The sequence below is a fragment of the Stegostoma tigrinum genome, chromosome 35, assembly GCF_030684315.1.
Source record: "Stegostoma tigrinum isolate sSteTig4 chromosome 35, sSteTig4.hap1, whole genome shotgun sequence".
NCBI lineage: Eukaryota > Metazoa > Chordata > Chondrichthyes > Orectolobiformes > Stegostomatidae > Stegostoma > Stegostoma tigrinum.
The window spans coordinates 12993906-13007126 of NC_081388.1; the positions used below are offsets into that span (position 1 = coordinate 12993906).

Consider the following 13221-nt stretch of genomic DNA (forward strand, 5'->3'; position numbering starts at 1 on the left):
ACCCAGTTCCTTGTAACACATCAAAACAAAACAAAATATACAGATGCTAGAAATCTGCATGAGGTAAAAAATTCTGGAAAGATTCAAAAGATCAATCAGTATGGAGAACAGAATAAATCTTGTAGATTAACGTCAATGGGGAGGTGATGGCCTAGTGGTATTATCGCTGGCATGTTAACGCAGAGTCCCATATAACATTCTGGGGACAGGGCCTCGAATCCTGCCTTGGCGGATGGTGGAATTTGAATTCAATAAAAATATCTGAAATTAAGAATCTAATGATGACTGTGTCAATTCATTGTCAACTGTCCGAAAAACCTATCTGGTTCACTAATGCCCTTTAGGGAAGGAAACTGCGACGTTTACCCGGTCTGGCCTATATGCGTCTCCGACGTGGGTGACTCCTAACTGCCCTCTGGGCAATAAATGCTGCCTAGCCAGCGATGCTTTCACCCCGTTAATGAAAAAAAAATGATCAGAGCTGGATGACAGATTCTGATATGCCATCTATCTGAAATGTTAACTGTTACTCCCTTCCCAGATGATGCCTGACCTGCTGACCATTTCCTGGATTTGCTGGTTTAACTCTGCGACACTGAATCTTTGTGCTTTTACCTGAAAGCTGACACAGCCCACTGGCAGGTACCGGCAGTCTTCCAACATGTTGAGGTATTCTGCCACCAGTGCCGCAGAATGCACCAGGCACTGTGCCGCTTCAGCGTGGTTAGCTCGCTCAGAGTGCTTTCCTGCCATATTCTGCAACCAGGTCAGGCGCAAATCCGGTGATGTCTGGTAACCTTTGGCAATTCTATTAGATCAGGACACAGATGTTAGTCCAAAGCTGGTGGACTTAAGCTGCATTTGAATACTGTCAATCTTGTAGCAAGCAGAAAGAAACAATGAATTAGTAAAAGAACAGAAGTATGTCCTTACCTGTACATCAGATCCATTAACATTTCCGGATCCTCCTGGTGTTCCTTCATCTTCACTGTGTCTGTGAGAATCATGTGCAGATTAAACACCAAGTCTTGTACCTGAACAGAAAGGAAGTAGGCAGGAAATCACGTCAAAATCATTAAAAAAAAACTTCCTATACTCTAATAACATAAAGAAGAATGACTACTGATCACTTTCATAATTCATTCAATTACATCAAATACTGAAGACCTTTGTCTTGCGCTTACCAGGAAAAACACAAGTCTGCCAAATTTCAAACTAAAATTGTTGAATGTTTGAAATTTGTCATCCTTACATTTGTCATAATGAGAGCAAAACAAAGAAAAGAAAACCTCAGTACCACATTTCCCTTTTCAGCAATATTCAACTTCCGTGGACCAAGTGACTCTTTGTATATTTTTAATTAAATATTTCATGACGTATAATCAACCTCAGATTTCATTCCAGAGGTCCATCTGGCTGCGTCTTCTCATCTCCAAGTAATAGCCAGGAGCTCAGACTGGCTTCCAATGGCTTGGTAAGGAAATCATTTCGCTCAGCCCATTTCTGGGATACAGACATCCCACCACTCATTGATATTCAAAACTGAAGTAGTGATTAAGTTGTGCAAAATAGTAGGGCATGTTGTGAGAAGATAATTTAAATGTTCTATGGTCATCATCAGTTTGTGACCTGTATATTCAATGGATTTATAGATATGAGCCTTGTAATTCGGCTACCAACTTCCATCGGAAAGAATTTTTCCATCTCTCTTTGGTTCGGGGACTGGTTCCAGTGACCAGTCATGTGTCTGAAACGTTAACACAACTTTTCTCTCTCCACAGATGCTACCTGAACTGCTGGGTACTTACAGGATTTTCTGATTTATTTATAACTCAAAGATGTTCTACCTGCTCAGCAAAGGTAGTTTCTCTCAGTTCCAGGTCCTCCTCAGCATATGTCAGAATGGTCTTCAATGAGCGACGAAGGTATTCTTCATTGAAATTTTGGGAAGTGCCCACCAGCGATGACAATGACATTGTGACTTGCATTTTCACTCGGGCAAAGTTCTGTAGAAAGACAAAATTGTTCATTTATTTTCCTTAGACTTAAGATTATTTCAAGGATTATATGCAAGATGAACTCCCAATAAAAAGTGTAAGAGTAGGTGTATGTTCATTCACAAAGAGTGGACTATCAGGGTTAACTTCTTCTGTTAACACCACAATTTCCCCCTTATTCTGTTAAGTACGATGCTTTGTATTGCAGAATAAAGGCCACTTTAAGTTCTAAATTATCAACACATGTAGCCTCCATTACAAGATATGGTAGCAATGAGCCACCAGTGATTTGGCTATTGACTTGCAGAGTTAAATGTGGCTGCTTTCTGGGTACTGCTGCTGGTTCCTTTCCAGGCCAACAGGACTGCTGTAAGTCCTTGGTTAAAGTCATCCTTGCTTAATGTTACTTTACTGTATGCAGTTTTGGTCCCAGTATTTAAAAATACTGCTCCTGCTTCCTCCTGCCCCATCGAACTTATCTCCACATATCTCAACTCCATTTTCTCCTCCTTGGTCCAGGAACTCTCTACCTACATCCGTGACACCACCTACGCCCTCCACCTCCTCCAAAACTTCCAATTCCCTGGTCCTCAACACCTCATCTTTACCAAGGATGTCCAGTCCGTGTACACCTGCATTCCCCATGCAGACGGCCTAAAGACCCTCCACTTCTTCCTGTCCTGCAGGCCTGACCAGACACCTCCAATGACACCCTCATCCACATAGCTGAACTTGTCCTCACGCTCAACAACCTCTCCTTCAATTCCTCTCACTTCCTACAGACAAAAGGGGTGGCCATGGGTATTCGCATGGGCCCAAGCTGTGCAAGCCTCTTTGTAAGATACATGGAACAATCCCTCTTCCAAAGCTACACTGGCCCTATCCCCCACCTCTTCCTCTGTTACATCGGTGACTGTATCAGCACTGCCTCGTGCTCCCATGTGGAGCTCAAACAGTTCATCCACTTCACTAATACCTTCCACCCGACCTTAAGTTTACCTGGACCATTTCTGATACCTCTCTCTCCTTCCTGGACCTTTCTGTCTGCATCTCTGGCATCCACCCACTGATATCCATTTCAAGCCCACCGACTCCCATAGCTACCTAGAATACACCTCGTCTCACCCACATTCCTGCAAAAAGGCCATCCCCTATTCCTAATTCCTTCATCCTCTGCTGCATCTGCTCCTGAGGATTCCACTCCTGGACATCCCAGATGTCCTTGTTTTTCGAGGACCGCATCTTCTCCTCCACAGTGGTTGAAAATGCCCTCGACCGTGTCTCATGCATTTCCCGCAACTCATCCCTTACACCCTCTACCCGCAATAACAACCAAAGCAGAATCTCCCTTGTCCTCACATACCACCCCGCCAACCTTCGAGTCCAACGCATCACCCTCCAACACTTCCACCATCTGCAATCTGACCCACTAACAAAGACGTTTTTCCCTTACCACCCTTATCTGCTTTCCGGAGGGACCACTCTCTCCATGACTCCCTTGTCTGCTCCACACTCCCCTCTAGCCCACCACCCCAAGTGCTTTTCCCTGCAACCGGAGCAAGTGCTACACCTGCCCATCCACCTCCCTCCTCACCACCATGCCAGGTCCTAAGAAGACCTTCCACATCACAACTGCTACTGTGGTATACTGTATCCGCTGTTCCCGTTGTGGCCTCCTCTACATCGGGGAAACCAAGTGAAGGCTTGGGGACCGCTTTGCGGAACACGTACGCTCAGTTCACATCAAACAACTACACCTCCCAGTCACAAAGCATTTCATCCACCCACCCACCGCACCGCTTCCCCCCCAACCCCGACTCCTTGGACGACATGTCCAACCTGGGCCTCCTGCCTTGCCACAATAATGCCACCCAAAAGCTGCAGGAACAGCATCTCATATTTCGTTTGGGAACCCTGCAGCTCAAGGGTATCAATATGGACTTCACAAGCTTCAAAATCTCCTCTCCCCCACCCGCATCCCAAATCCCCCGCCTCCCTAACCATTCCTCCCACCTCAAGCCCCACCCCCATCTCCTACTCACTAACCAACTCCTGCCTCCTTAAACCAACATATCCCCTCCCGGACTCCCCACCTACATTCAACTTTACTGGCTCCAACACCGCCTCTTTGACCCATCTGTCTCCTCTCCACCTGTCTTCTCCCTTATCCATCTTCTATCCGCCTCCCCGCTCTCCCTACTTACTTCAGAAATCCCTTCCTCTTCCCCCATTTCTGAAGAGAGCTCTTGACCCGAAACTTCAGCCTTCCTGCTTCTCTGATGCTGCTTGGCCTGCTGTGTTCATCCAGCTCTACATCTTGTTATCTTAGATTGTCCAGCATCGGCAGTTCCTACTATCTCTTTAAGAAGGATATGCTGGGTTTGGAGGCTGTTCAGAAGAGATTCATTAGGATGATCCCTGGGATGAAGGGATTGGCTTATCAAGAACAGCTAAACAGGTCAGGCTTTTATTCAGTAGGGCTTAGAAGAGTGAAGGGATATCTTTATTGAGACATCCAAGATTCTGAGCAGACTTAACAATGTAGATGTTGAGATGTTGTTTCACTGGAGGGGCAGTCTTGAACTAGGGACATAGTTACAGAATAACTAAAGACACACATTAAAACTCAGATGTGAAGGAATTTCTTCTTCCAGAAGGTAGTGAATATCTTGAATACTCCACTCCAGTCGAAGTCTAGATCACTGGAAATATTTAGAGATGGAGTTAGATTTTTAAGATATCAGGGAATTGATGGCTACGCTGAGCCAGCACAAAAGAAGAGTTGAGGCCTAGAGCAAGTCTACAATGATCTTATTGAAAGGTACAACAGGTTTGAGGGGCTGAACGGTCAAACTCCGTGAATATTTCTTATGTTTTTGTGATTCAAAGTGGGAATGTTAATATGGCCTGCAATTGCATTTAGTGTATGAGATTCATTTTAACCCTGGCTCCTGCATACCCAATCGGCACCCCTCCCACTCCTGGTCTCAGATTTGTGCCCCTGTGTCCCTGAAATAACCCATGTACTGCTTACTCTGCTTGGATTTGCATTTCCTTTCAAAATCCAGGTTCAATCCAAAGCTGTTACAGAGATACTAGGAACTGCCGATGCTGGAGAATCTGAGAGAACACGGTGTGAAGCTGGATGAACACAGCAGGCCAAGTAGCATCAGAGGAGCAGGAAAGTTGCCATTTCGGGTCGAGACCCTCTTGACCTGAAATGTCAACTTTCCTGCTCCTCTGATGCTGCTTGGCCTGCTGTGTTCATTCAGCTTCACGCCGTGTTATCTTCAATCCAAAGCTGCAGCTCCAATGCCACGGAAGTGAGAGTCTAAATGGTTCGAAGTGCTGGGGCTTGTTTAATCCATATTTTAAAAAAAATTCATTAACAAGATGTGGCACCACTGACTGGCCACGTTCATTGCCCATCTCTAATTGCCCAGAGGCCAGTTAAGAGTCAACCCCATTACTGTGGGTGCAGAGACATTTGTGGGCCAGACCAGGTAAGGATAAGCAGTTTCCTTCCCTAAAGGGCATGAGTGAACCAGATGGGTTTTTCCTGACAATTGACAATTGTTTCATAATTATTAGGGTCTTAATTCCACATTTCTTTTGAATTCAAATTCCGCCATCTGCTATGGTAGGATTTGAACCCAGGTCCCCAGAACGTTAGCCAGATCTCCAGATTACTAGTCTATCAATAATAGCACCAGGCCATCACAACTCATCCTGTATTTAAATGACTTTAAAAGTTGTTTGTACCTCACTGCTTTCCAGTAAAGCCCTCACTAACAGTGAAATTTCAGGAGAAGGAAGAGGTAAGTGAGCACTTTTAAAAACTAACAAAGGACCAGGAGGATCAGTGAGCAGGAAGATCACTGGCCAGAGGTAAGTACCTGTACTGTACACATGAAGTTACATTTTATTTCATACTTTTAAAGACATTCTAAATTTAATTTCATTTACTACCTGGGATTGCAGCATTGCAAAATGTTACAACTTAGAGGGTGTAGTGCTTTAATATTGCTATTTGCTGATAACGAATGTCCTCTAGAACCCAATTACAGTCATAAAACTGGATCTCATAGACTATCACTGAAAAGTCACAATCATCAGGAACACAGCCAGAACTTTAAGTGAAGACTCATTGCACACAATTCAAATTAAACCCCTGGCTGACTTGGACTGATGGGAATTAATTTGTGTCTAAATAAGTCCAGCTTTGTGATCATTTAATCAATCAACCAGAACAATTATATTTGAAAAAAAACAGAATCATAAAATGATCACTCAATCTACAATTCATTATTAATTTGGCAACTCAACTGCTGAGAACACCACTGTTACTTCACCAACTGAATGCACAATTTATCCTTACTCAGTGCACCTATTTGATTAAGATTATTAATAAGCTTGTAACATAGGCAGACAATTGAGAAACAAGTTGAACTTAAATAAATGAGGTAGCATATTTCAATATAAAAGATAGGCAGGCCACATTATCTGTAAGCAGAGAGTCTAGGGTGGGGCAGGAGAACAATACAACAGTCATTATAAGTTGCAGCACAAGGTTTGCAAAGCCATTAAAAAAAAATCCAAACCGAGCACAGGATGTATTTGTAGAGACATTATTGAACAAAATGGAAGTTATAGTGAACCTGTACAAATCTTGATTAGACCACACAGAACACTGTGTGCAGATTTGGATCATCATATTTTCAAAAAGGATGAAGAGGGCTTAGATAAAATTTACATGAATGATATCAGAAATGTATACTGTGTAGGGAGAGCCTTTTTCCTAGGATGGCGACGGCAAGCATGAGGGGGCATAGCTTTAAATTGAGGGGTGAAAGATATAGGACAGATGTCAGAGGTAGTTTCTTTACTCAGAGAGTAGCAAGGCAATGGAACGCTTTGCCTGCAATGGTAGTAGATTTGCCAACTTTAGGTACATTTAAGTCGTCATTGGATAAGCATATGGACGTACATGGAATAGTGTAGGTTAGATCGGCTTGAGATCGGTATGACAGGTCGGCACAACATTGAGGGCCAAAGGGCCTGTACTGTGCTGTAATGTTCTATGTTCTATATACATATCAGGAAAGAATGTAAAGGCTGTGTCTCCTTTTGGAAAAAGGCTCAGGGATGACCTATAAGAATTCTTTAAAGTTATCAAAGATTTAAATAGATGAGACACGGAAAATATTTTCTCTTGTGGTGAACAGCATAGCTAGAAGGGATCACCACTTGTACAGTCATGAAGAAATCCAAACGAAATGCAGAAGATGTGGGCTGACGTTTTGGGCCTAGACCCTTCTTCATTTTCTGATGAAGGGTCTAAGCCCGAAGTGTCAGCTTTCCTGTTCCTAAGATGCTGCTTGGCCTGCCGTGTTCATCCAGCTCCACACCTTCTTATCTCGGATTCTCCAGCATCTGCAGTTCCTGTTATCTCGGAAATGCAGAAGAAATGTCTTTATCCAAAGAGCTGCAAACAACTTGGAACTCTCCATAGGGATCAACTGAAATGAATTATATATATAGATGCGTCTAAGGGGTGCCTAAACCAGCATATGAAGGTGATGAGAATAGAAGGTAATGTCGATAGCTTAAAATGAGGAAAGACATGTGGAGAGGTTTGAATGTGTCACAAATGCTGCAGCACAGAGAATTACCTTGGCTACTTAATGTATAACGGATAGACAGTGTAGTGAAAAAGGCATTTGGTATGCTTGCCTTTATTGGTCAGTGCATTGAGTATAGGAGTTGGGAGGTCATGTTTTGGCTGTACAGGGCATAGGATAGGCCACTTTTGGAATACTGCATTCAGTTCTAGTCTACCTGCTGATGGGAAGGATGTTGTTAAACTTAGAAGTGTTTACAAAAAATTTACAAGCATGTTGCCAGGGTTGGAGGGTTTGAACTATAGGGAGAGATTGAATAGGCTGGGGGCTATATTCTCTGGAACGTCAGAGGCTGAGTGGTGATGTTATAGAATTTTATAAAATCATGAAGGGTATGGATAGGGTGAATAGACCAGGTCTTTTTCCCAGGGTAGGGGGAGTCCAAAACTAGAGGGTACAGGTTTATGGCGAGAGGGGAAAGAATTAGAAGAGGCCTGTTAAGTACCACTTTGGAAACCTGCGTTGATTGGAACAATGACAAATGTACACAGTGAGCAGGCAGAAGTCTGTAACTGGGTTGTTCAGGGAAGGTTCTCTCTCAGAAATGTGATTAATATTACGTTAGAATGATTCCAAACAAATCAAATTACTGACTGTATTACTGATTGATTACCATTCTTCAGATGATTGGATCTGCACATCAAAGCTTGAATTTAGATCCCACCTTAAGGCTAGGATGGAGAGTGCTGCAGAAATTTTCCCATGCTGTTTCAACATCATCACATTAAGGACAGTGTTGGTTCCATTTTGAGCTACATTCCCTCAAATTATAACCAAACTTGCTGTTATACAGTGCTGTTCAAAGTGTTCAACAGTAAATGGAGTATTTACAAAGTATGGTCAGGCTTGTAACATAGGGAAACAGAATATAGTTTGCACAGAATCAATGAAGTGCGAACTAGATCATCTGTTTTACTAATTCTAGTTGAGGAATAACAATTGACAGAGAGATCTTCCCTGCTCCTCTTCCAATGATGCATTAGGGTTTTTTTTAATGCCCATCTGAGATGTCAATTTTATATTCTAGCAAAAAGAGAACACCTCCAACAGTGAGGCATGCCCCATAATATAGTTCTGCACTGAAGTGCGGATACTTTTTGCTCTCAAGATTGCAAATACAATCCATAAGTTTCTCACTCAAGCATGACTGCTCCCACTAAGTTACAGATAGAAGCTCAATTGTATCCCAAATGTATGAATTAATCACAACTATAAAAATACACTCCTTGCTGTGCCAATACTGCATTTTTGCTATGTCACACATCATCTCTCACTTTAAGCATTCTAAGTGAGAACTTAATGGCAAATGAGGGCAGCTTTTTGCTTTAGATTCATGACTGAAGCTAGCAGAATCTACTTTCCATGTGGATAGAGGCAACTTCCATCCAGTGTTAGAATTAGCATGAATCGGGTTCCAGGCACAAATGTGATATGTTTTACCCAATTGGATCATTCAGATTACTGGCCTGATAATCAATGCTCACTCTCCACTGTTCCACACAGAAAAGACACAAGCTGTACTTACATTGCCAATCTCAAAGTTCTGCCTCATCAGAAGGTAGAGCGAGGCACTGGCATGTGCTCGGATGGAGCCCACACTGCTGCTGCAGTGTCGCAGAAGCCTTAAACAGAGATCAGCGCAAAGCTCAGTGTCCTCCTCAAACAGCATTTCAGGAAACTACAGAAAAGATAAGCAGGACAGCAATCAATCACAGAATGTGGAGATCAGCCCAGCTCCTTCTGACAGAGGACCAAGCGACAGCTGCACAGAGTGTTAACATAGGAATGACTGCTTTCTGAGACAGGGTTAAACCCAGCCTTTGCTAACAGATGGGGTGAAACCAGAAGATCCATTGGCCTTGGGACTAAAATAGTCCCTACAGTTGCTGAAGGTATAAGTAACGTTGGGGAGCAGAAGCAATTTTAAACTAAAAATAATCTGTAAAATTCCCAAAGGCTGGTCATGCTTACCTTAAAGACCAATGCCCGCTGTGTGGCAAAGCAGTGTTGCAGGAAGACAGCACTCTGGTTAGAGGCCATGGCGTGTAGAATGACCTTCAGCACTCCACTCAATACACTCTCTTTCGACTCCGATACCATAACTGTCTGAGTGACCAAAAACAATACAATCATGAAAGATACTGCTCGCTGAACGACAGCTCCAAACATTTCCTAACTATGTACCAGACTGATTTCCAGCTAGTTACAATCCAACTTGATGATTTTGTTTCATTGTCACAACTTTTATAATGTAATTGATCTGTATAATATCTACACTAATCCTGTCTCTTAATTTCACTCTTCCCAGCATTATCTACACAAATTTAATACTTCGGATAGGTAGGAAAATGAGTTGAGAAGAGGATATAGGGAGCATACACAAAGAATATAGATAGGTTAAATGATTGGGCAAAGATCTTTCAAATGGGGTAATATGTAACGAAGCGTGAAATTTGTCCATTTTAGCAGAAAAAAATAAAAAAGCGTTTAATCTATTTGGCAAGAGGATGCAGAGACATCTGGATATCATTGTGAATGATGCAGAGAAAGTAGGTGTGCAAGTACAGCAAGTAAACAGGAAAATTAACAGAATGAGAGATAACAAGGTGTGGAGCTGGATGAACACAGCAGGCCAAGCAGCAGAGGAGCAGGAAAGCTGATGATTCGGGTATGGACCCTTCTTCAGAATTCAGCATGCTGCTTGGCCTGCTGTGTTCATCCAGCTCCACACCTTGTTATCTCAGATTCTCCAGCATCGGCAATTCTTACTATCTCTGAACTGATAGAATGTTATGTTTTATTGCAAAGGGAACTGAATGCAACAGTAAGGAGGTTATGCTTCAGTTATACAAGACTCTGATGCGACTGTATCTGGAATTCTATGCACAGTTTTGATCATTGTATTCATGGAAAGACGTGAATGTGTTGGGAGGAGTTCAGAGAGGTTTACTAGTCCTAGAATGGGTGGATTTGCCTTATGAGGAAAGGCTAGACAGATGAGGCCTATATCCTCTGCAGTTTAGAAGGATCAGAGGCGACTTAACTGAAACATACAAGATTCTGAGGGAAAGAGTGGGCGTGAAAAAGAAGTTTCCTCACGTGGGGCAATCTACAACTAGGGGCTTTGGTTTAAAATTGGGGTCGGGACATTTGAGACACAGATGTAGAAAAAGAAATTCTCGCAGGGTTGAGTGTCTTTGGAATTCCCTTCCTCAAAAGGCAGTAGATGCAGAGTGTTAAAATATTTTCATGGCCAAGTTGATAGATTCTTGATAACCAGATTATTGGGGGTGTGCAGAAATATAAAGTTGAGGTTAAAATCTGATCCGCCATGAACTTTTTGATTGATGGAGCAGGCTTGGAGGAACGAGAGGCTTACTCTTGTTCCTTGTTTGTATGTTTGAATAATTTACTTCATTTTTAACTGAATACTCATAATTCATTCTTTTGTCCTTTATATATCATGGGCCCTCTGATGACACAAGCCGATACACAGCAGATTCACTAAACCCATTCTATCCTAAAATGTGAAGCTTCTCTATTCCCCAACTCATGACAACTATTCACAGCAGATCCTCCAACCCGTTTTATATAAAAACAAGTGGCTTCAATACCAATCATCCATCGACATTACAGAATGAAACTTGTTCTTTACTGTCATCTAAGTCAAGCCTCTCAGATTCTTACCTTGGCACTGTCAGGGACCAACCATTCTGAAACTACTCCCAAAAGCCAACAAGCTGTTTCTTTACCTGAACAACAATTTCAAGCGTGTCCAAAACTATGAGGTTTGCTTCAGTAACCAGATTCCCATCTACGAGGGTATCGTGCTCCACTTCAGCCTTTGACCTGTGGAGGCAAAAGAGACAAAGAGAGACAGTGGGAGAGTGCGAGAGAGAGAGAGAGAGGCGGCGAGAGAGGGGGGCGGCAGACGGCGAGAGAGGGGGAGAGACAGAGACAGACAGCGAGAGAGAGGGAGAAAGAAAGACAGCGAGAGAGAGAGACAGACAGCGAGAGAGAGACAGAGAGCGAAGGAGAGAGAGCGAGACAGACAGCGAGAGAGAGAGAGAGAGAGAGAGACAGACAGCGAAGGAGAGAGAGAGAGAGAGAGAGACAGACAGACAGCGAGAGACAGAGACAGACAGCGAAGGAGAGAGAGAGACAGACAGCGAGAGAGAGAGAGAGAGACAGACAGCGAGAGAGAGACAGACAGCGAGAGAGAGAGAGAGAGAGACAGACAGACAGACAGCGAGAGAGAGAGAGAGACAGACAGCGAGAGAGAGAGGGACACAGACAGCGAGAGAGAGAGGGACAGCGAGAGAGAGACAGACAGCGAGAGAGAGACAGACAGCGAGAGAGAGACAGACAGCGAGAGAGAGACAGACAGCGAGAGAGAGACAGACAGCGAGAGAGAGACAGACAGCGAGAGAGAGACAGACAGCGAGAGAGAGAGAGAGAGACAGACAGCGAGAGACAGAGACAGACAGCGAAGGAGAGAGAGAGACAGACAGCGAGAGAGAGAGAGAGAGAGAGAGAGAGAGAGACAACGAAAGAGAGAGAGAGAGACAGCGAGAGAGAGAGAGAGACAGCGAGAGGGAGAGAGAGAGAAAGAGAGAGAGAGAGAAAGAGACCGAGAGAGAAAGACAGCGAGAGAGAGAGAGAGAGAGAGAGAAAAAGAGAGAGAGAGAAAAATAGAGAGGGAGAGACAGAGACAGGCAGCGAGAGAGAAAGAAAGACAGAGAGAGAGAGAGAGAGAGAAAGAAAGACACAGACAGTGAGAGAAAGAGGGAGAGACAGACAGACAGCGAGAGAGGGAGAAAGAATGACAGCGAGAGAGAAAGAAAGACAGCAAGAGAAAGAGGGAGAGACAGACAGACAGCGAGAGAGAGGGAGAAAGAATGACAGCGAGAGAGACAGACAGCGAGAGAGAGAGAGAGAGAGAGAGACAGACAGACAGCGAGAGAGAGAGAGAGATAGACAGCAAAAGAGAGACACAGACAGACAGCAAAGGAGAGAGAGAGAGACAGCGAGAGAGAGAGACACAGACAGCGAGAGAGAGAGAGATAGACAGACAGCGAGAGGGAGGGAGAGAGAGATAGACAGACAGCGAGAGAGAGGGAGAGGTAGGCAGACAGCAAGAGAGAGGGAGAGAGGCAGACAGACAGCGAGAGAGAGGGAGAGAGAAGGACAGCGAGAGAGAGCGAGAGAGAGAGAGATAGACAGATAGCGAGAGGGAGGGAGAGAGAGATAGACAGACAGCGAGAGAGAGGGAGAGGTAGGCAGACAGCAAGAGAGAGGGAGAGAGGCAGACAGACAGCGAGAGAGAGGGAGAGAGAAGGACAGCGAGAGAGAGCGAGAGAGAGAAAGACAGTGAGAGAGAGAGAGACAGACAGCAAGAGAGAGAGAGACAGACAGCAAGAGAGAGACAGACAGACAGCAAGAGAGAGACAGACAGATAGCGAGAGAAAAGCATCAGCCTGTGTATCTGACTCAGATGGATATGCTAAGCTAATTGGCTAGCTGGAACAAAAGCAACAGGAGAA

At 44.0% G+C, this 13221-nt stretch overlaps 1 protein-coding gene across 5 annotated transcripts in view; it reads right to left on the reverse strand.

Annotated features, from left to right (window-relative positions):
• LOC125447376 (dedicator of cytokinesis protein 7-like) overlaps positions 1-13221 on the reverse strand; it is a 157660-nt gene that overhangs the window by 22234 nt on the left and 122205 nt on the right. For all 5 annotated transcript variants that reach the window (XM_048521700.2, XM_048521699.2, XM_059640021.1 and 2 more), the window contains 6 exons: positions 11431-11527; positions 9650-9784; positions 9204-9356; positions 1848-2006; positions 934-1034; positions 616-808 (listed from right to left, as the gene is read on the reverse strand). In XM_048521700.2, the coding sequence (XP_048377657.1) occupies positions 616-808; positions 934-1034; positions 1848-2006; positions 9204-9356; positions 9650-9784; positions 11431-11527 (838 nt within the window). The remainder of the gene's footprint in view (positions 1-615; positions 809-933; positions 1035-1847; positions 2007-9203; positions 9357-9649; positions 9785-11430; positions 11528-13221) is intronic.